Genomic DNA, 22,219 nt, shown 5'->3' on the forward strand with positions numbered 1-22,219 from the left:
GGACTGCACATCTTTTTTTATTTTTTGTCATATAAAAAAACGTACACAAACTTTAAGCCAGACTGTATTTGTGAGCAATGGCACCGTTAGTCACCAAAACTCTGCTCTGCTCGGTAAATAGTCTGTGCATCCATAACGGAAAGAACGATGAACAAACCGACACTGACCGCATTGCATGGAATTTCTGAAATTGCAGCTCTGCTATTTTAGCATGAAAAAAAGCCTCATGTTTGTGGTTAAATAGTCACTAAGGGCCAAAAATATAATAAATACAATATACGTAGATCTCCCTCCCCCAGTTGCTATGATGAATTTTCTCTCTCATACTTTTTTTTTTTTTAATCATAATCTGACTCTCCAGTGACGCTCTAATTAACCTAATTTCATTCAACCCGCAAGCAGTGATTATCTACTTAACGCACCCGTTTCACAGGCACTTAATAAAACCATTATTTTGTTTTATGCCTCATCTTTGGGCAATACGGCGGCTATGCATACAATTAAATGTTATTCTTCCAGAAATGTTTTGTAGTGTAGTTCTGTTTGGTTCTTCTCATAACAGAGCTGAGATAATCCAGGTGGGGGGACTTAAAACAAAAAACAAAAAAAAAGTCTTCTGCTCATTTCGAAAGTCAGTGACCTGCAAGCGCCATATTTCTAAGACGGCATCAGAGGAAATTGCTGCTCCCTGCTCTGGGATCAGTTTTCTTCACGTGCCGCATTTGGTTTCACAAATGTAACCCTCAAGTTTTCACAGTATTTGGAGAAAGTCTCCGGGATCATAACACTCCCTCGTTTCAGTCAAACATCTTTTTCCTGTCTCAGTGGTTCAAATAGTGAGGCATGACAACCATCCAGCAAGAGAGCATCCGATTCCAATCATCCATCCATCCATCATCTGATCCGCTTATCCCCACATGGGTCGCGGGGGTGCCGGAGCCTATCCCAGCCGTCATCGAGCAGTAGGCGGGGGACACCCTGAACCGGTTGCCAGCCAATCGCAGGGCACACAGAGACGAACAACCATCCGTGCTCACACTCACACCTAGGGACAATTTCGAGTGTTCAATCAGCCTGCCGTGCATGTTTTTGGAATGTGGGAGGAAACCGGAGTACCCGGAGAAAACCCACGCAGGCCCAGGGGAGAACATGCAAACTCCACACACCTCTACACGGTGAGGTTGATGCGCTAAGCACTGCACCACCGGACTGGCCCGATTGCAATCAAATGAAAACATAATTCGACACAGTCGTTAAAGGGTGACAATTCATGGAAAATTGCTTGTCCGCAACCAGTTGGGCCAAAAGTAAGCACAAGCCGCATGCTTGACATTTCCGTTTGGAAAAATATATTCTTCAATCATCCAATTTTTGGGTGTACTTCCAACTCATCTTGGTTACAGATGGGCTGGAGACAATCCCGTGTTGACTTTTTTGACATTTGGTTTTGCAAGAAAATAATTGCAAGAATAATTATGACAGGACTACTTATGATTATTTGCTTCCCATTAGAAGTCCCCTGACAAGCAACTTGATTAAAAATTTGGTTGGCGCAATCTTCAGTGAAATTCTAGCATGTGAGACATTTTTAGAGTGACACCCAGCCCTTGGATTAACGCGGAAGCAGATGAGATGAAATGACCCCCAACTAAAATGAAGCCTTCGCTTTGTGCTCAATTGTACATCCTTTGTAATTGGAAGCGTGCCTGCTTTCACAAGGCTCGTGCTGACACCCCACAAAAAATGCACAGCGGTACAAAATTACCATTTAAATGAGAAGCTGTTGCATATTCTTTCTTTTGTTTTTGTTTTTTTTTTGTACAAACATCATTATCAACCACCATGTCAGGCATAAAATTACAATGTGATGATTTTGGCTCAAATTATAATGAGAACGTAAATGATATGAGCCAATTTTCTTGCTGTTTTCTGTCATTAAACTTTTTATGTATTTTGTATGCTCAACTCTTATGGTGCCGTTCAACAATTTTTGGGTGGACTTGACTAATTTGCTGACATTTTTGTTGTTTTTCGGGATGTCCCCTTCTTTTCAATACTTTTTGATGGCTTGTTTTTCTCTTCACCTGCCAGCGGTTATCATGTACTGACCGACTGGTCGCCCGAAGCACTCTGGCAATATTATATTTTGAGTCGGAATTGTTTGCATGTAAAACACGTCAACCAAAAGTGTCCCTCGCCGACAACCGAAGGCTGCGTTGTTGCAGTGTCACGGCGAGGCTATCTTGGGGAGATGTGACTGGTGAAGTGAGAGGCTAGCGAAAGTCCATTGCCTCCTGTCAATCATCCGACTTGATTACAGCTCACGCGTTCTGGTCCAGTGCCGTGCTGAGTCCGTCGCTTTGATTTCTCGTGATTGTTTTGACCAAAGCCAAAGGTTACAACAACTCAAAGATGTCCTGTCGTAATCCATAATGTTTCTGTCACAAAGGAAATATTAACAATCATCGTCCATTTGAAAATAATCAGCTCAATGGATGCCATTTTTGTCTCGTTTATTATAGATACATAGCTGTAGAAAGGGGGCTTATTTTTAATCCACGCTCTCATCTTCTGATACTTTTGGGGGTAGCAATGTATCAGCACATTTAACAGAGATGAGTCAACAGGCAAACAATTTGAAAAATGTAAGAAAAGGCAATTTAATACATCGAAAAACACAAATTAATCCTCCGAACATGCAAAATGGCAGATTCTTTTTTTTTCTCCTTTTATAAAACAATGCAGCGACTATGGTGCTAGACTTAAAAGTAAAATAACAATGGAGGCGTCATATGCAACAAAGTGTCTCCTTGCGTCAACACGTTTTCTTAATATTTTTCGAAACCCTGAAATGATGTCATTTGCACAAAAATACATGTTCCGATTTGGAAATGACCTATTCTATACATTCATCATGTGACATTTTGTAAACTGGGCTGTTATAGCAAACAAACGATCATCAGCAGAGTCCCCATGAGACATAATGACAACATTTTTTACTTCTAACATCAAGAGACTCGGGACTCAAAAATATTTATGATGTCCAGCAAAATATCTCTGGAAAATAAGTTAATAAGTAACCTTCACAGGCAGATCATATTTTGAATATAGCTTATAAAGAAAAAAACAAAACAAAACACTGCTTTTACAAAAGAATACATTTGAACTGAAAAAGTGTTTATCAAAACAACACTCTGTCACGACTAAATGCATCGAAATGTTATTACTCTGCGCACAAGTTGAGCCAATACGCAAAAGCGCCATCAGAATCACGGCACATGCGGATGGGCCCAATATGCCTTCGGTGGGCCCATGTGCATGTCGAAGCAGAATTCATTGACAAGATGTCTTGTGGCTGCTGTACTCGAATTTGCATTAGCTCCGCCCCTATTTCCTCGATAAACAGGCATCCATTCGACGTCATGCTTATGATTATTATTATTTTTTTGTTGGTGTTGTTTTTAAAGCTGGTCCATCACTATTTGTGCGTATGCATCGGGTGAGCGGATCCGAGATCATTCACAAGTAGGCACAAGTAGGCCCGAAAAACAGATTTGCCATTCAAATGTGCGTGTGCACGAATTCAGCAGAAATTTGGGCAGATGCACTGGAAGTCACTGGCCCATTGAGGGCAAAATTCCCGCAGGGAGCTGAGTTTAGTGTAGACCCCATCACAATAATTAAAAACTAGGCCTCGACATTTTATTGTAGTCATGATAATGATAAAAAGACACTCTTCACATACAGTGTAATAAACACAATATATATATACATATATAGGAGAGAAAGAGAGAGAGAGAGAAATAATATACACACCTGTGCTATTCGCAAGGGATCAGGACCGGGACCACGAATAGGGAAAATCTTCCCCCCACCCCTCAAAAAAACCACTGATAAACACTTGCTCTACATTTCCTCCAAGAAACATCGGAAACTGGAAACAAAAATGAGAATCTGCAGGTGGTGAACCGCGAGTGTGCAAGAGTCGACTGTAAATAAATACCCGGGAGTATTTATTAAGGGTCATTGAGCTGCAACCAAACAAACAGAAAATGAAGATGGCAGTGCCATTGCAATGACGTGTTGCATTTGCCATGAAACATGTGCTCCGCTTCACTATTGCGCATGTTGGCTTGCATTGGTCCCCGCTGAGCAGGTTTTAATGAAAAGAGTGTGCACGCTGGAAGATGTTGGGCTGCTCATGCCAGGCTCTGAGTGGTGGCTTTGATCTCAGATGACATCCTCTTCTCCTTACGGCCCGCGTACTCGCCTATAAAGGAGCCGTCTTCGTTGAAGTGAGTGTCTTCTTCCGCGTAGTCTACCAGGCTGTCCCCGCTGTCCCCCGCTTTGATCTCTTTGCTCAGGGAGCGCTGGCTGCCTTTTAGTGGCTTCTCGTCATTGTCACTGTCGAAGAAGCACACCGTAGTTACATCTCCGCCACGGGTGGCTTCATATTTCCCGAGGAAAGGCTTCCAGTGGTTGCAGTTTCAGATTGTCGGGAGATCATTTATTATGCTGTGCCCATTAGTGTGTATTCACTCCTAAGAATAAAATTAGAATGAATCGAAATGTGTAAGTAAGAATTTAAAATTATTGATCTGAAATCATTGATTGCTTTATTATGGAAGTGTGGAACTGCCAATGTGGAGTAAAACTTTTGACTGGTACTCTCTCTCTCTCTCTCTCTCTCTCTCTCTCTCTCTCTCTCTCTCTCTCTCTCTCTCTCTCTCGATACACCTAGCCAGCTATCCATCTATCTATCTAGCTAGCTAGCCGGCAATCCATCTATCTAGTTAGCTATCTATAGAATGTTGGAAAAAAAAATACTACTTACAAAAGCGACAGCTAAGCAATAATTTAAGGGCTTACATAAAATTTCTCATGCAATTTAAGTGTGAACTCATGAAGTGAAACGCATGGCACACTGAGACACTTTTTGCTATCTGCATTTTTGCTTTGTCGGAACCACAGATTGGCAAATTGCAGTCTACTACGACCATTGCAGGGGTAGCCCGTCATGAGTTGGATCACTCCAGGATTAATGAAACGTGCAGAGATAATACTGCCCTAGAGAAGAGCTACTTTCAAACACTGATTGCTTTCAGCTTCCTGCTGTGTACTGGCCAGTCAGTGCCCAGTGCCATCAGAACAGGAAATGGCAGCATTTCAACACTGCAAGGGCTCCCTTCAGAAAGCAATGTCTATTAAAAAAAAAAAAGTGCACACTACACCGTAGGCGTTTTGTGACAAGAGGACATTTTTTTTTATAGTTTGAGGAAGTGTTGGCATAATTTTGCGTGTGTATAGCAAAAACTGGTGAAGGTACTTTTTGTACAACAGCCTTGTTTCCACCAAGCAGAACCAACTTAGTTTACACGTGAATGCAGTCAGAATTCCTCCCTCAAGCTTTGTCTTCAGAAACATCAAACAGTAAGCTGTTGTTGTTTTTTTTATTTTTTGTAATGTAATTCCTTCCAAGCTCTCATTGGTCACAAACTGCCTTGTGTGTAGCAATAGACGATAGCTAGATGCAACTACTACTGCAGCCCAACTGATGTGCAAACAGCTCACAATGCTGCGGCTGCTTATCACGTACGTTCCAATTCCCCGGCAACATCAAATTTCTTCCGCAGAAGAAGTATGAGGCTCCGTGTCAGCCTCACGAGTGTTACGTTCTCTTTGCAGCAATAGGGGAGACATAAAGAGCAGCACTGAGATAGGAGGAAAGAGACGACGCAAGTGTCAAGAGCTGCTTTGAGGGTGTCACTTACCTGTATTCGCAGAATGTGTCGTCATTCATACCCTGGGACTCCACGTCTGGATGAAGGTCCTCCTTTTCCTTTACTGCTCGCAAAATGAAGACATGATATCAAACACACGGTATGCTCGAGAGAGCTGCGGATGAAATCCATCGTCTCGCCACGCTCTTTTACAAGATACGCTGGAACACTTGAAGGCAAGTCAGATAGAGATGTTCTTTGGGTGTTCTTTGTTCATGTCGATGTAACATTTTCAACAAAGTGGTTTACATCATACGCAGGGGCCGCTTCGTTCTCCACAAATAATACCGATTTGAGACAACAATAATGGGAATTTAATGAGAGAACAAAGAAGTGAGCTGTGTAGCCCTTTTGTTTTCATGACGGGCGAATGCTACCCAGACACCGACCTGATGGCCATTAGCTGTGAATAATAAAGGCAATTACGGACTCTCGACATCCCAGTAGAAAAAGACCAAAAAAAAAGGGAGATAACCATAAAGCCCGTGTCATCATTAGCTGCACACGAACAACAAGTGCGAGTATTTGGATCTTGTCCCGCTATGGGCACGTGTTGGTGGGAAAGCTGCAGGAAAAATCTGAGGCTGTAAAATATTGCTGCCATCAAATGCAGGAGATTTCCTATCACCACACGACTTGATCTACAGAAATAAGATATTTCTTTCTGCATTTAGTTCCACGCTTATCGGCAATAATGGAAGGTGTGATTCGCAAGTGGCCGCGTGCGCTTGCACATACCTGAATATTTTCCTCCTTTATTCCTGTTGACAAAACAGGCGATCAGCACAATGAGGGTGAGCAGAGCAATGGCGCACAGCAGGCCAATAAACCAGCCCTGGTTAGATATTCCTCCGTGGATGCTGGCAAGACCTGAGGAGAAGAATACTTCAGTGACTTTGACACGCCTTAACCTTTTTATCGGACGGCTTGATTGAATGTTTACATCGACAGAGCCTATCCGATGCACAAGCGGTAGGCCGGTGATGGAAACAAGTCCAATATTAATATTAAACAGCTAATTCGCCTGTCTAATTAATCAAGTATGGCAGACTATACAAATGGAATTCCTTGATCCGCGCCGCCAGATTAAATCCTTCAGAAAATGGAGGCCCACGTTCTGCAAGGACACACCTGCAGTCAGTTCAAAACGGGAGGTTGTTTCAATGACCTGAATTTTTTTTTTTCTCAGGAATCTTTGGTTTGTACACATCCAGGAACCTTGGCCTGTGCATCAGTCAGCAGAAGTTCCTTGGTAGAAGAGCAGCAAACATGTCAGAGTAATAACCCCAGTCTGACAAATGCCCGAGACGCTCATCCCTCGCTATAACATGGTTCACCTTTCATGGCTTCTCAGAGTATCCGCAGAAAACCCACGCAGGCTCGGGGAGAGCATGCAAACTCCACACAGGAAGGCCGGAGCCCGAAATCGAACCCTGCACCTCTGCACTGTGAGGCCGACGTGCGAACCAGTCGCCCACCGTATATGTAATAATTGTAAATAAATCAATAAAGATGACTACTTCACGGATTTCACTTGTTACGGGTTCTTTTTGGAACGTAAACCCCGCGATAAATGAGGGATTACTCCACACAGGCAACTACCGCCAGAATACTCAAATTTCTCTTGGCTTTGGTACAACATTGCCGCTCTAAAACAGAAATTTGGACTTTCTTAGCAACATTCACATCTTGCAAACATGGCATTTGCGTCAGTTTGTCGGTTGGGGAGCACAGCATAAGGGTGCGTTCACACCCGGAGCGGCTTTTTTTTGGTGTAAATCGGCAGTGTGTCAACATCGCATCCGTGTCTCCCCTGAGTCAAGTCATCCTCGTTGCCCAGCAAAGAATGTCAGCCAATTAATCAGCACACGTAAAACCCCAAATGGAGCAAAACTATTCCGTTAATAACTTCAGGACCGCATCTAGCAGGCTACAATACACCAGCAAAGAGCCAAGTGAACTTCAAAAGCACAACTGGAGCACATCGTCCTCGTTTGTCCAAGAAGACATGCTGCTAGCAGACATCCATGTGGGCTGCTAACTGCAAAACCAAAGACAAACCAGACTTTGAATCAAACAACGAAACCCAGGGTGGGCAATTCATTTTACAAGGGAACCACATGAAAGAGTGGAACACTTGCGGGGGGCCGAGACAACGTGCTAACCTCAACTTTGTGTGGATTGTTTTGAATTTATTTATAAAAAGCAGTTTTTATAAAAAGTCTGGGTCCAAAATAGTGTTGTTGTGTGTGGCTCGGGTATTTATTGTTGGAATTAAGAAATGCACATTTGCAACAAAGTTATTCACATGACATCTTTACCCCTTTAGCGCTTTAGCCTTAGCAGAATTTTGTGTCAGTCAGGACTCCCAAATCAGGAGAAATGCGGCAAGTATCATATTGACAATGACGTATAATGCCAGTGACCAGTAACCAGTGATGACTTAGAATACACCCAAGATGTACGGCACTGTAAATAAAACTTGAGATTTGTGTACCGTATTATCAGGCCAACTTTTGGACCTATTCGCTCCACTGTGCAGGAAATAAAAATGTTGCTAACATTAGAACCATTCTCATCATTTGCACTAGTCTCTTTTGTGGGAAAAGAAATTGCTAAATATCGTGAAAACACTTCATAACTTGGCCACACTTCACACACGACTGATGGCCGCGTCAAACTACACAAATTTTTGGTCGTTCATGACGGTCGTGCTGTCAGACTACAACATGAATAAATAAATATTATTCTGTGTCACACTACAAGTCCGGCGCCGACCAGACCCCGCCGCGTCTGTCAAAATTCAGTCCATCAGCGCAGGTCTGTCGGGGGAGGAGGTACAAGCAGATGTCTAAGTCATGTTGAGGCATTATGTGCATGCGTGTTGTTTCTATGTTCACAAAAGGCGAGAAATAAAACCTGGACCTATTCCGAGATGGTGGAGAGAGGGCGGTATGGACGGTCAATTCTCCAAAAAGAATTCCGAATTTGCTTCCTGGCACCACGTTTGCTCATCACCTGCCAGCTTTGCAGTTAGCAAACATAGCTTGTGTTGAAATGCTACGCATACTTTCCAATATTTCCCCTTTTGTTCAAGTCACTTTTAAACTACGTACTGCACACAACGTGGAGATTGTGTGCGTCACATCCTGTCTCTTGTCATCAGGAGGAGAGAACCGATCAAGGACGATCCCAAAAATTCTGACATGCCGGGCTTTCGGCGTCGTGGTCGTGAAACGTCGGGCAGTCCATGACACGCTTTCCATAATTTTGTTATTATCGGACAAAACATATTAATGGTGACCCCGCAGCAATCTTATATTTGTACAAGTGGAAATACAGGTTTGGAAAAATAGATCTCAGCACAGAGAGTGCTGGGCAAACAGAAAATAGACGAGCTGGATCTGCTGCTGTTCAATACAACTACACACGTGCTTCGAAGGTATTGAGCTGGCGTAGGATGAGCAGGCTACCGGGTACTTTTTAATCACGTTTCGTTGCGCATTTGCATGCTGAAATTCAGACGTTGGCCTTTTGCAAGTCAGCCGGGGAGGAACAGCATCCAATAATGTAGTGAATGATGTGCATCATTAGTATGCCTTGACAGCAGCTGTCTGAGCAAGTCGACATCAATCCACTTCATTTCCCCGTGGCAAACATGCAAATCTTCTGTCGTGCCTTCAGCTCGGGTGCTTTATTTACTCAGGTGATAATCCAGCACACATGGACACCTGCGGCTGTGTTGCCCATCCCAACCAGTGCAAGTGACACTCTTTGACTAATGTTGATGGATTAGTCTGCGAAGATGGCCATTCCAATCATTGGACCTGCACAATGAATTTGACTAAGATCAAACCCTGGACTAAAAATATCCTCAGGCTGTCTCCTCTGTGTGTGAGTGTGTGTGTTTCAGGTTGCGATAAACACGCTGGAGAAAGCAGCTGTTAAGACAACAGGGAGTTGCCCTATGAGATGCAGCAGCAAAGTCAAAGGGGACTTTTGGAAAAGGTGACGCCACCAAACGTTCTGATCCGACGACTCTCAACAGCTCCCGCGTAGCCATTTATCGCACTGGCCTATAAATATCACCCTTGCCCGAATGCGCTCACAAATCCCCAGCACGCCCCCGTGGACATTCCTCCTCATTTTCTCTCCGCTCAGAAAACCTTTTGCCTCCACACCCAGGGGACTGTTGGGTCAATACACCGCCGTGTCGAGTGGGGACCAAGGCCCAAGAAATCAATCACTGACAATTAGATGTGTTTGTCCCATTCAAGCGACGGCACTCTGCAGCTACGCCGTCTGGCTAGAATATAGATCGCGTGTCTTTGAATCACCGTGGTGCGGCAGGGGAATGAAAACTCTATTAAAACCGACTGATCAGTTGGCGGCGTGGCTTATAACTTATGAACGGCAACAAATCTTGCAGAGAAACTCGTTAACGTGTCGACGTTCGGAAATTATTCAGAAATCGCTTTTCGCGAAGACAACAAAAGTAAATTAGTAATTAGGCGCTCCAAATTGCTTGGACAAAACTTTTGTCATTTTCTTTTTAAATTCCCCTTATGGCTTTGATGCTTTATTGTGTCAGTATGTGTTGAGGTTCTACCTATGGAGGACTGAGTGGATTTGGTCATAAGGGGCTTGCGAGTGCTTAGAGATGAGGGAGAAGCTGATTTGCCTGAAAAGAAGCATAGACCTTGAGTTTATTCATTGTGATAGGGCTCATATTACAATTTCGAGTGTTGGCATGCATATTTTTCTGAACTGCTCAATAGCTTCTAACTAGACGAGTGACTATTCATGCAGTTACAGCGTGAGAAGGAATTTGAATTCTGCATGTAGTTTTCTTTGTTGAGCGGGTTGGATTCCCTCCCCCGCTTATTGCGCACCTTGGAGGGTTTTACAAGTTTGTGTATCACTGGAGACAACAACGGTAGTATTAGAGAATGAATCACCCTTTCGTCCGCTAAATATCCATTCATCCATTTTCTCATCTGCTTTTTCCTCACGATGGTCGTGGGTGTCTAGGTGTGCCCTACGATTGGCTGGCTGGCAACCAGTTCAAGCTATTTCCCGGAGACGGCCGAGATAGGCTCGAACACACTTGCGACCCTCATGAGGAGAAAGTGTTTCAGATAATGGATGGATGGGTGGAATAAAAACTTGTCAAATAAGGCATAGGGGTACTTCGCTGACGTTCAGAACCATCCCCAAAGTTCTGGATTCCTATTAGTATTCTAATTAGCTCTGGCGCGGTGTGTGATTGTACGCTTATGTGTGAAATGCCAGGCATCTACATAGCGGGACCATCGGCAGGAGGCAGAGTGGGAGCTGTAGGGGCGGAAAAAGAAATGAAAGAAAGAGTACAAAAGGGACAAGCAAATGCGTCGCTAAGCAGGCGTTCAAAAAAACATTAAACATTGCATGATCAAAGGTTCCGCTTGAAGCAAAGCACTTATGCGCAGCACGACAGCGAGTAGACAACAACACCAAAAAAAAAAAAAAAACAACAAAAAAAAAAAACGGTGCACTCTCACAGGGCGCTAGCCAATGACGAACTAACACTTTTAATACTTACTGTAATTGTTACACGTGCGGTGATGTAAAGAATTGAAACATAATGCAGACAAAGAGAAGTCTTGTGATCACCTTTAACATTCAAATAAACATTTACAGACACGGAGACAATGATGCAATTGTTCTCTTGGCGGGATTTGCAGTTCAATAACCAAAACTTTCATGACGGCAAAGCGATAGGAAATTAAAAGCGGCGCCCAGTCATCGAGGATGCCCGAGATGTGTTGGTATTGAAAGTGAAACATGTTTCTGTTTCATTTCCTCTGTAATTGTTCACCCCGCAGTCGAGTCCACGGATTGCCTTCGCGAGAGGTGCGCCACGTAATGTTCAGCAAATGATATGTCACGACAAAGAGACAATTACATGCTACAAGCCGGATCATTATTGCGAACTTATCCGGCGTCTCTTTCATGATTGCACAATTCATTATCTGAACCTTCAGTTACTCCCCGCTCAAAGCAATTTTCTTTCTTTGCTGATTGTCTCATAACTTGCACTTTCCTTCCAATCAATAAGCATTTGCTCTGGCAGTGACAAATGAAAAGCCACGGTGCAGACGTATTAAATTGTTTGTCCACAAATATAACTTACGGGGACAAAAGAAAAGCTTGGCTGCCCAGGCTGCGTGTAGCTTTTCCAGCAAACAAACACCCCCCCTACCGCTAAAAAAAATGTCTTTGTTACACGCCTCACTAAACCCGGATTATACTGAACCAATTCTGTGCCATAACTCTCATGTGGTTGTTTCCTCTTAATGTAACACCAACACACGGCAGCGCATTCAATCCAGTTGCAACGGCGTCGTCGCTTCCCTCTGACTCACTTGCTTCAAGGGTGGTGGTGCTCTCCTCGCTGATAACGGGCCCGCAGCCCACCGTGGTGCAGGAACGCAGGTGGAACTTGTATTTGCTTAAAGGCTCCAAGTCCCGCAAGGTCCACTTGGTCGTGCCGGGTTTGTTGATGTCGATGGTCTGCAGTTGCCCGACTTCCTCTGTGTTGTTAACTACAGTCCACCATAAGTTGACAAAACGAACAAACAAAAAAACACGTGACTCTTGGAGAATTGCCCCAGAGATCATAAAGCACCGAATGCTACACCTGAAAATTATGAAAATGCTCTTTTTATTGAAGTGCCTTTAAGTGCTGCAGAGTACCGTAATGTCCGGACTATAAGCCGCAACTTTTGTCACACGCTTTCTACTCTGCGGCTTATTTCATGAAGCGGCTTATATAAAGACTTTTCTAACGGCTGCCTGTGTACCGTCTTTCTTTGTAAATATCTCGTGTTACAATATGGGCACCTGCGGGTTATAAACAGGTGCGGCTTATGTGTGTTCAAAATATTTTTTTCCTTGAAAAATGTAGTGGTGCGGCTTATAATCAGGTGCGGTCTATAGTCCAGAAATTACGGTACATTTCAAAACCAAGTTCTATTGGTAGCATGTATACAGTAAAAATTACTTGACATCTCAATGTTTTATAAGTGTGTTTCACTTTTTTTGTTTTGTTTTGGGGGTTTTTTTTTGGTCCAATGATCAAAATTCCGCCGTAAACACTAAATGAACGAGTCTTTTCATCCGAACTGGGATATCAAACTAAAAATGTGATCGCAGTTTCCAATTAAATGACATATCAGGCAGATCTGGAAGCGATTTGATATGACGATCAGAATTTTCTGGGCAATATCCATTTGACTCCGTTGCGTCTCCCGCGTAGGCGATTTTGTTATGGCGGACATGCCAGTGAAACGTGTGAGATGCAAAGGCATGAAAGGCTGACATGTGGGTGGGTGGAGCCTCGTAACAGCCGCTCCTTAGCTGGAAAGTTCACTTGTGCCACTCACGATACCTTGGCAGCTGGCTGCAGTATTTCCCGACATTTTGCACGCGGCTTGCTTCAAGGGGACTTCAACATAGTCACACCTCGATGAGCTCACCGGCTTGATCGCTGAGGCACATTGAAATTGTCCTCCCCCGAAATACGCTCTGGCATTTGGCCCTCTTCCGCAGCTGCCAAATCCAACTCGATTAGCGAGGAAATGTGGCGACAAGATGAGGCTGGAAGTTACTCCCGAGCTTTACTTTGACTTGTGTTTGAGGACAGCAGTGTGTGTCTACGTGTTCACATCCTGTTGGAATTGTGAGCGGTCGCGGCGATGCCCCCCCACGACGGCACGAGGTCGGTCAAACGGAACCCGAGCGACCTATGACATCGTGGCCTCGCTCTGCATGAGTCCGGGAATGATTACGCAGACATCACCCGGACGTCAACCCGACATGTTTTCCGATCGACACTTTGTGACGTCATTCCGACCTCAGTCCCATTCACGGGGCACGGCGATTTCCGTTTTTGTGTTGGGCCCGAGTGTGATACGCCGTTTCCCAAAATGCCGCCTTGGTTATGTGTATTCAATTGCTTCCTTCCTTAAAAAATGCAAACAGGCCAAGGATGTTCACATTATTAATCATCAAAGGGGGAAATTCAATATTTTCTCATTGTGAGATTATATCTGGGTCACTTATGATGAAGAACAAAGCGGGTACGTACTTAGCTGATACTCTAAGAGATATCCTGTCAGAACGCCATTGGGCTCCGCTGGTGGGGCCCAAGCCAGAGAGACAGTGTGCCTCTGTGTTTCTGTCACCTTGAAAACTGGATTTTTCTCAGGGACTGCGGGGGGCAAAAAAAAAAAAAAAAGTGATCAACACGTAAGCAATTGACACCAAAATGTTCCTTTTGTTTTTTTTTGTTTCCCATTGTGGCTTGACAAGTTCTAAATGGCTGTATTTCATGTTGTTTTTTCCACAGTCCTTACCGCCCTCCGGGGTCTTGAAGTTGACAGGATGGCTGCCAGGCCCGTTGCCGCGACCGTTGAAGGTCATGACAATGAGACTGTACTCGGAGAAGGGCTGGAGTCTGGGCACGATGGCGTGGTTGCGGTCGCCAGGTAACGTCAACGTGTGTTTGTCTCCGTGGCTTTTCTTCAAATCCAACAAACTGCGCAAACGCCACCAGTTGATCTGGACACAACCAAAGAGACGCTCGGTGCTAGGCCGATAAATATCCGACAACACAATCCCGTTACGGGAGGCGCACGGAAGTAAATTGTGCTGGGGAAGATGTGTAGGGTACAGCGGAAGAGAGAGAGAGAGAGAGAGAGAGAGAGAGAGAGAGAGAGAGAGAGAGAGATCGAGCGCCAACCGTTTAGAGCGGGTCAGGGTCATTCCTTTTCAACTGTGGCTGAAAACAAGTGAAGTATTACCCTGTAGCCTCCCAGATGTCCGCGCAACTTGTCCTTGTTTACACGGGTCCAGCTGACCTTGACCACTGAGCTGTTCATCACCAACACAGCTACATCGTCGGGCGCGGCGGACGGAACTGCAAAAGCAAAGGCAGGAGAAAATAGAACACGGATGTCAGAAGACGAGAGCTACACACGGAGAGCTCTCGCGACCAAATCCGATTGACATTTGAACGGCTTCATCACAAATGAAGATCAGATAACTCGGGGATGGATATATCGAGGGAAAACACCCAACTACGGGGATGGAGGAGCTCTACAGTCAGCCACACAAATGTCTCGCTAACATAAAAGGAGCATTTATCTTCTGTCTCATGACCTGTGTTGGTCTCCTGGAGGCAAGTCCAAAAGAGAGCTGAACACACAAAACAGAGGCGGTTGCTTGCCTTCACACAACACAAAAGAACAACATGTTCCAAGCCAAACTCAAACGTTTCAATAAAACGTGACTGAATTGCTGAATACGAGCGCGTGGAAATGACTTAGTGAAAGGACTCATTCAGATATTAATCTTCCCCTTTTGTGTCCTTTCTTTTGATATTAAAACAATAGATCACAAAACACACTGGCTATGCGAAAATTGACCGTTCAATATCTAGAAAGCATATGCGCCAATGGCAGGAAGGGGGGAAAAAATGGCTCTCAGAGGGTACAAATTGATTTAAATGTAAAGTTAGATTTCGAACAACTTCTCCGATTAAAAAAAAAAAAAAAAAAAATTCTAAAAATGCTAGTTTGGGCCCCTGTGTAGTAACTTCGCAAGAGAGAATTTGTGTTGCACAACACGTGTTGAGCTTCAATTGTAACATTTTGACAGAATCATGGAATCCTAAACATTTGAAGTCATTTACACAAAAGGTTTTGTGTACGAAAGTAACGATGAAAATGCGTGCAAACAAATTCAAAATAATCCAAGTGACATTTTGACTTGTTTTTCCAAATGGTGGCTCCGATCCAGCTGATTTTTGGCAAGAGGTGGGGGAAATCCTGGGCTGCTTGCCAGTCAATCACACGGCACACGTAACCCAACAACGGTTCACATCGATGGGCAGTTTAGAGTGTTCGATTCATTTATCATGCGGACTATCATGAGAAAAGAATGTGGGCGCATAACTTTGGATCATATGTGGTCGTTTTGGTCAAGATCTTATTTTGAGCCAAGTCCCCTGTTCTCGAGTAACCAGGAATTTTACACATTGAGAGTCATGCTAATTTCTGGAAAATTCACATTTCCCTCGGACTCTTTGTTTACATTTGCTGCAAGGCGGGAGATAACAAAAATTGCCGCCCGCAGCTCTTTGAAATGAAACAGGAAAAACAGTACGAATAACCGACAACCAAAACTCGGTGAAAGCCAATCTCCTCCAACATTCGCGATTCGCCCGCAAGCCACGCCTCCACATTAGATACCGCCGGCTGTAAAAGGTGATCAAACTAATTCGAGCGAGTTTCCAACCCAGATGAAAAGAGCGAATACGCACAATCTTCGCCGGAGTAGCCGGTCACCACGTTTGGCTCGGGGCCCCAACCCTGATTGTTCCTGGCTTGGATCTTGATCTCGTAGGGCACAAAAGTGGGCGTGTTTGCCACCACAAACGAGTGTCTCTTCACGACGTGTTCCTTCCAATCCTCCTCCAAGTCCTGCCGCCTGTAGCTCACTTTGTACTCAAGACCTGGCCCGTTGTGTTCAATCGGCAACAAGGGCTAAAAAAAAAAAAAGAAAGAGAGAAGAGCAAAACAATGAGAGTTGCCATTTGAACTCGGCTTCCCTTCTTGCGTAAAATGTGTATTTCTCTTCCCCAATGTCACTCTTTTCTTTTCACAAAAATGAAAAGTCAGTGCTTGGAGCGCTAGCAGTGTGTTATCTTGCCATCTATTAAAACAATGGGCTGAGTATCCTGCTCGAGCGGGGCTTTTCTCAAACGTTGGATCTGGCTCGAACATAATGCAACCTATCGCTGAATAGAGGACATTCTGCCAGCAATACAAAGAGACACTAGAAGCCACAAAGGAACATCATGAACAAAAGGCGGGGCTCATCAGTCCAAGATTCAGAAAAGGCGAGATTTGTCTCGCCGCAATAAAATAGGAATATGAACCTTCTCTTTCTCTCGCGACAGCTTTCGCTGGATCCTCATTCAAATGAAGATCAAAGCCAAATAATTGAAAATAATTCATCTTCCCCCAACTTAAAACGTTGCAGATGTGAGTTATTCACACAACTCGATTGTCTGCAAGGTAATAATACAACCCTCCCGCCCCTACTCTTTTCTTACCTCCCAGTTGATATCCATTTCATGCGGCAAATGACCTTCGATTTTGATATTTTCCGGGTTCTTGTCAGGAGCTGCGGAAAAGAGTGAGTAACGATTTTCTCAGAATTGTGAGTGTGAAAATAATCTCAAGTGAAATACAAAGTAGGCACACAAAGGAGCCGATTTTCAACAGGAGTGGAATCAATTATGTGTTTGAATGTTGGCAGCTTTCGTGGCCCCGGGCTCCTTAATCCAAAAGTATAAAGTCGACTCAACAATACACGGCGGGCGCATCGGACCTGTCGGAGGGGTTTTGTATCTCTCCGTGGGCTCGCTGGGAGGACCCCTCCCGACGCCGTTAACCCCGGCCACACGGAAACGGTAGTCGACGTGACCGTGTAGTTTGAGGACGGACGAAGCGTGATTGCCAGGTACCCTGAGCAGCTCCTTCCAATTTCCAGGCTCCCACTGGCTCTCCTCGTATTGAATAATAAACTCTGTGGAAAGGCGGAGAGAGACAATCAGCCCCGAAGCGTTTCCGGCTCTCGCCCAAAAAAAAAAAAAAAAAATTCTGATCCAACCACAGGCTGTGCAGCGCTCTCCTGGCCTTCTGCTCTGGGCTTGTATGTTCCACAGATGCACTGATCACAATTGACGCTTTGGTGGATCAATAATTGACACACGCTAAAATAGACTTGCGCTAAACACGAACAACGCACTTGAACTAAACTGGAACGGAAAACGATGCACGTCATACTCGCGCACGGCTTTTCCTTTTACCTGTGGTTGAGCTGTTGTGATCGTCCCCCGGGGTCCATTTCAGTTTCACACTTTTGGTCTTGTGTTCTGACAGGACCAAGTGCTCCGGTGCATCAGGGACATCTGAAAACCATCACGTGGGTTTGGGGGGGTAGGGGGGGTGGTGAGGGCAGACACATGGACATATCACAGACGCATCGATCTGAGCAGGAACCAAGGCCAAGGCATCCGTTTTCAATCAAATTATCCTGACAGTGATAAGATGTGGACTGGCCTGCTTCACCAAAATGGCGTGCGGTGCTGTCAAAACGACACTGACAACAGTTTTGGTTGAATTCATTTGATTTGAGTACGCTAAGTGGCTCCACACAGTAAAATCATCTGGATCCATATACATTTATTTAAAGTCAATGAGTAGTCGATTTAAAAATGTATATGGATTCAGATGACTTTATTTTGTGCGACGACTTGACAAAATCAAAGTGAGTCAACTCCACAAAAACGTGTTTGAGTGTCGAATTTACTCAGTTTGATATCCTCAAGTTGCTGCACAAAATAACGTCATCTGGATCCAGATACATTTTCTTCATGTCAATGAAGAGTCGATTTCTAAATGGATCTGGATTCAGATGACTTTGTGCGACGACTTGACAAAATCGAATGGAGTAATTCAACAAAAACTTATGTCAGTGTAGAATAGAGTCAATTTCATTCCGTGAGGTGGCTGCACAAAATAAAATCCGGATACCCTTTTTGAAGTCTGCTTAAAGGTGGAAAAAAAAATCAAGTCAATTCGACACGCCATTTTCTTCGGTGCTTAGTATAGTGTGAAATCCAGCATTTCACTATTAAAGCCGTATATGGCATGACCATGGCTGAGTCTCGCTGACATATTGATCTGTTGTCAAATGTCATTGGGTGAAGATGTTCTCGGGGTTTCCTGGGCTGGACATGAAATTGTATTTCGACGCTCGCTCACCTAGCACCATGAGCAACGCCGACGCCGTGGCCCCGTCCACCGGAGTTCTCGCTACACATTTGTACACACCCTGGTCCCCGTGGCTTACGTTGAAAATTTGAAGGTTGCTGTCCTCTACAAAGTATCTGTTAATAATATTGATAAACAAAGAAGCACTAAAATGACACTCCCGCGAGGAAATTTTTTTTAGCTATGCAATACAAAATTGCGGGAGAAAGACCGACCTTGAACTCTCTGTATAATTGAAGCCCATGTCCGCGTCGTCCTTTTGCCACAGGAGCCGAAAGTCGTTGATGAAGGACTTGTCGTATTGTGCCAGGCATGAGAGCTGGGCCGTGGTGCCGATGAGGACCTGCTGGTCTTCCGGGGCCACTGTTATTCTCGTGGGATCTTTGTAAGTAGGACACTCTTTTAGTTGCCTCCGACGGCAAGCCACTACGAACACATCCGTTCTAACGCGTCGTACCTTTCACGTAAAGCGAAGCTTCGATGGCAGATGTCCCTTCTGTGTTTTTGGCGTAACATGTATACTGTCCCGTGTCCTCTTTTTCTGCTCTGTAGATCTCCAATGAGCCATTGCCATGCACGGTAAATCTCGGCCCCACCAGCGATTCAGAGGACTCATCCTTGCTCCTGGAAACAGTCAAAATGTAAAAAAAAAACGTGTCAACTTTTCAGCTGATTGAAAAGATGGGGATCGTCATCGGACTCCAGCAGAGCTTGCCGATGAGTATGTTAGAACGGGTTCTGCTATCGTCCCTTCCAATGTTCTCCTGAGTTGTGCATAGTCAACTTCGTTGCCAGCTAAACTGAACGTATGTTGATGGCAACGTGACGACACGAGGTCATAAACTTGCAGGTTTGATGATTGATCGACACGCGGTCATTGCTGTTGCTTCTTAACGGCACGCTTTGTCATTTGGGTTAAGGTCAAATACTGCACTTAACAAGGATCGGGGACCCATAAAAATATGCTGGCAAGAAAGAGGTTTTCATGGAGGACGGCAATGCCGGGGTGCATTCAGTGGTTGAGATCTACCGCCCCCTATTGTTGCGAGGAAGAACAGCACGGCCTTTCCACCCACCAAGTGATTGTGGAGGGCGGAGAGCTGAAGGCATTGCAGTGCATCATCACTCCCCTCCCATCGACGGCGGTGTAATCCTCGCCCTCCTTTGTGAGAATCATTGGAGGCAGATCTGCAAAGCGGAAGACGCGAATGAGAAGCAGTGTGAGCTTGTGACGGCAACGGCGCTGCTGTGTGAACAAAAGAAGGCGCGGCATCGAGCTGCAGCGCAGTGCCGCGGCCTCCCTGCCGGACCGACTGGAGTGCAAAGTCATTTCGTAATTTCACATCCACATCCGCGGCACTCACTCGCAACGTGCAACTTGCCACTCATTCCAATATTGTCATTCACATCAAGCTCGGAGACTGGCTTCAAAAGAGAACGCGCTAAGTCAAGTCACATCAAAGATACGCACTCATGACCATGATGTTTGCGTTCGCAAGGAGGGTTCCGTGTCGGTTGGACGCTTGGCACTGATAGACCGCACTGTCGGATGCTTTGGCGTTGTGCAAAACGATGGTGTCGTCAAACACCTTCCTGTTCGCTGCGGGGGCTTCTGCAAAGTCAGATCAAAGGCAACTGAACACAACAACGGCGTTGTTGTCGAGACGGTTGAATAAGCAGGAAAACTTTGGTGCCCACACTTGTTTGTTTTTGGTCGTCGTTCACTTTACATTATTGGAGCATGCATGCCGAGAGCTACGTCGGTGTTGGCAAGTAGAGTACGTTCTGATGCCAGCATCATGATTGCCACTGCCAGTAGTTTGGCTTCTGGCCCAATCAAACAAATTCCTTGTTAATGGCATATTTGAATCCTGTTCATGACAGACCGAGCAAATCGTCAAATGTTTCTCAGTTTGTTCGTTTTTAAATATATATATAATTATACTATCATCTTGTTGGGTGTCACGGTGGTCGGCTGGTTAGCACATCCGCCTCAAGGTTCCATTTCGGTTCCGACCTCCCTGTGTGGAGTTTGCATGTTCTCCCAGTGCCTGCGTGGGTTTTCTCCGGGTACTCCGGTTTCCTCCCACATTCCAAAAACATGCGTGGCGGGTTAATGGAACACTCGAAAATGTCTGGCTGGTAACCAGTTCAGGGTGGGCTCGCGACCATTGTGACGATAAGCGGACTAAAAAAATGGATGGATCGATATCATCTTGTTGTTTGTTTGGGCAGTTAAAATCAGCTTCGGCTTTTGCAGCGCACATCCAGTATTAAGACGGCATCCTCCCTCTTTCCCATAATGCTTCACTTTGAACCGGCAGATTTCATCTGGAGCTGAAACTCTATTAATAACAAAATCATATTTCAGCTTCTTTTGGAGACCATCTTTTTATCCCAGTCGAGAGATTTCAATCTGAGTTGGTGACAGCTCAGGACTAAGCTGAAAATATTTGAAAGAAGATTCCGCCCATCCCCTGAGCATTGGAGAGTACACGAGCATTCCGGGCAGCTTTTTTGGCACTCTCTTGCTCTGATTTCGCGATCATGCGGCACGTTTCGGAAAGTGTACGTGAAGCGACACAAAGCTGTTGCCGATCGAGACGAGTGGCATGAAGACGCGTGGGGACGAACCATGCAGAGGCAGCCCATTCACCCTCCAAGTTATCGCTGGCTGCGGAGTCCCAGTCGCCGAGCACTTGATGAGCACATCGGAGCCAATCATACTGAGCTGACTCTCGGGCTCCAACAGCCACTCCGGAGGCTCTGCGAAGACACGCAATCAGGGTGATTTTGATCAAACCGAATACAGCGGTGACATTAAGCAGCTACAAGGAGACAAGAGGGGAGCAGTCGACTGCATTTCATCAGCCTTGCGCGAGAGCGCCATCGCAAAAAAAACGATAGTCCGCCTTTCCAAACGTAACAAAACTTGACTCCTCAGTTGTTTTCCGTGTGTGACGGGACGATGACAACAATTTCCCTAAATCCCATTCCACACTGATCTTTTAAGAAGCTGCGGTCACCTTGTTATGAAATTGCGTATCAATGACGAGCTCAAAACGTCGTCGCTGCTCATTTGATGTACCTTCAACGGTGACTGTGAAGTAATGGATCACTTCTCCAAGTTTGTTCTTCGCCTTGCACATGTACTTGCCGCTGTCTTCTTGTTCAATAGTTGGCACAATCAGCAGCTTTCCATGGCTCTCCAGTTTGGCTTTCGTTGGAAGCTTATGGCCTATTTTGATCCATTCCACCTGCGGAGTGGGACTGAGAGAAAGATTCATATTGTTGTTTCATCGTCTTTCGAATCAATCTGGCATACGCGTGGTTGAACTCACAATCCCTCAGGAATGCACTCCAGTTTCAAGTCCTCTCCCCTGACAAGATGTTTCACTGTTCTGACACCAGAGGGCGTCATAAGCAAGGGCCTCCGCTGGAGGATGGCATTGGCTATTGGCACATGAAGCGGGGAGAGGAGAGATTATTGCACTCTCTCTCTCTCTCTCTCTCTCTCTCTCTCTCTCTCTCTCTCTCTCTCTCTCTCTCACAAAC

The 22,219-nt window shown here is 45.0% G+C and overlaps 1 protein-coding gene across 3 annotated transcripts in view; it reads right to left on the reverse strand.

The window, feature by feature from the left end:
* Positions 1–2,498: 2,498 nt before the first annotated feature.
* The window catches only part of chl1b (cell adhesion molecule L1-like b), a 52,265-nt gene continuing 32,544 nt past the window's right edge, over positions 2,499–22,219 (reverse strand). For 2 of the 3 annotated variants that reach the window (XM_019879536.1, XM_019879534.1), the window contains 19 exons: positions 22,006–22,117; positions 21,753–21,934; positions 21,299–21,430; positions 20,136–20,276; positions 19,741–19,852; positions 19,122–19,288; positions 18,880–19,045; positions 18,656–18,780; positions 17,698–17,799; positions 17,217–17,414; positions 16,939–17,009; positions 16,144–16,366; positions 14,624–14,739; positions 14,177–14,381; positions 13,909–14,031; positions 12,185–12,364; positions 6,519–6,650; positions 5,772–5,844; positions 2,818–4,404 (listed from right to left, as the gene is read on the reverse strand). In XM_019879536.1, coding sequence (XP_019735095.1) covers positions 4,200–4,404; positions 5,772–5,844; positions 6,519–6,650; positions 12,185–12,364; positions 13,909–14,031; positions 14,177–14,381; positions 14,624–14,739; positions 16,144–16,366; positions 16,939–17,009; positions 17,217–17,414; positions 17,698–17,799; positions 18,656–18,780; positions 18,880–19,045; positions 19,122–19,288; positions 19,741–19,852; positions 20,136–20,276; positions 21,299–21,430; positions 21,753–21,934; positions 22,006–22,117 — 2,765 coding nt within the window. In that variant the 3' untranslated portion in view covers positions 2,818–4,199. Of the gene's footprint in view, positions 4,405–5,771; positions 5,845–6,518; positions 6,651–12,184; positions 12,365–13,908; positions 14,032–14,176; positions 14,382–14,623; positions 14,740–16,143; positions 16,367–16,938; positions 17,010–17,216; positions 17,415–17,697; positions 17,800–18,655; positions 18,781–18,879; positions 19,046–19,121; positions 19,289–19,740; positions 19,853–20,135; positions 20,277–21,298; positions 21,431–21,752; positions 21,935–22,005; positions 22,118–22,219 lie in introns of all 3 variants that reach the window. The other variant, XM_019879535.1, reaches the window with a different exon arrangement.

The sequence above is a fragment of the Hippocampus comes genome, unplaced genomic scaffold (genome assembly GCF_001891065.2).
Source record: "Hippocampus comes isolate QL1 unplaced genomic scaffold, H_comes_QL1_v1.1 scaffold44, whole genome shotgun sequence".
NCBI lineage: Eukaryota > Metazoa > Chordata > Actinopteri > Syngnathiformes > Syngnathidae > Hippocampus > Hippocampus comes.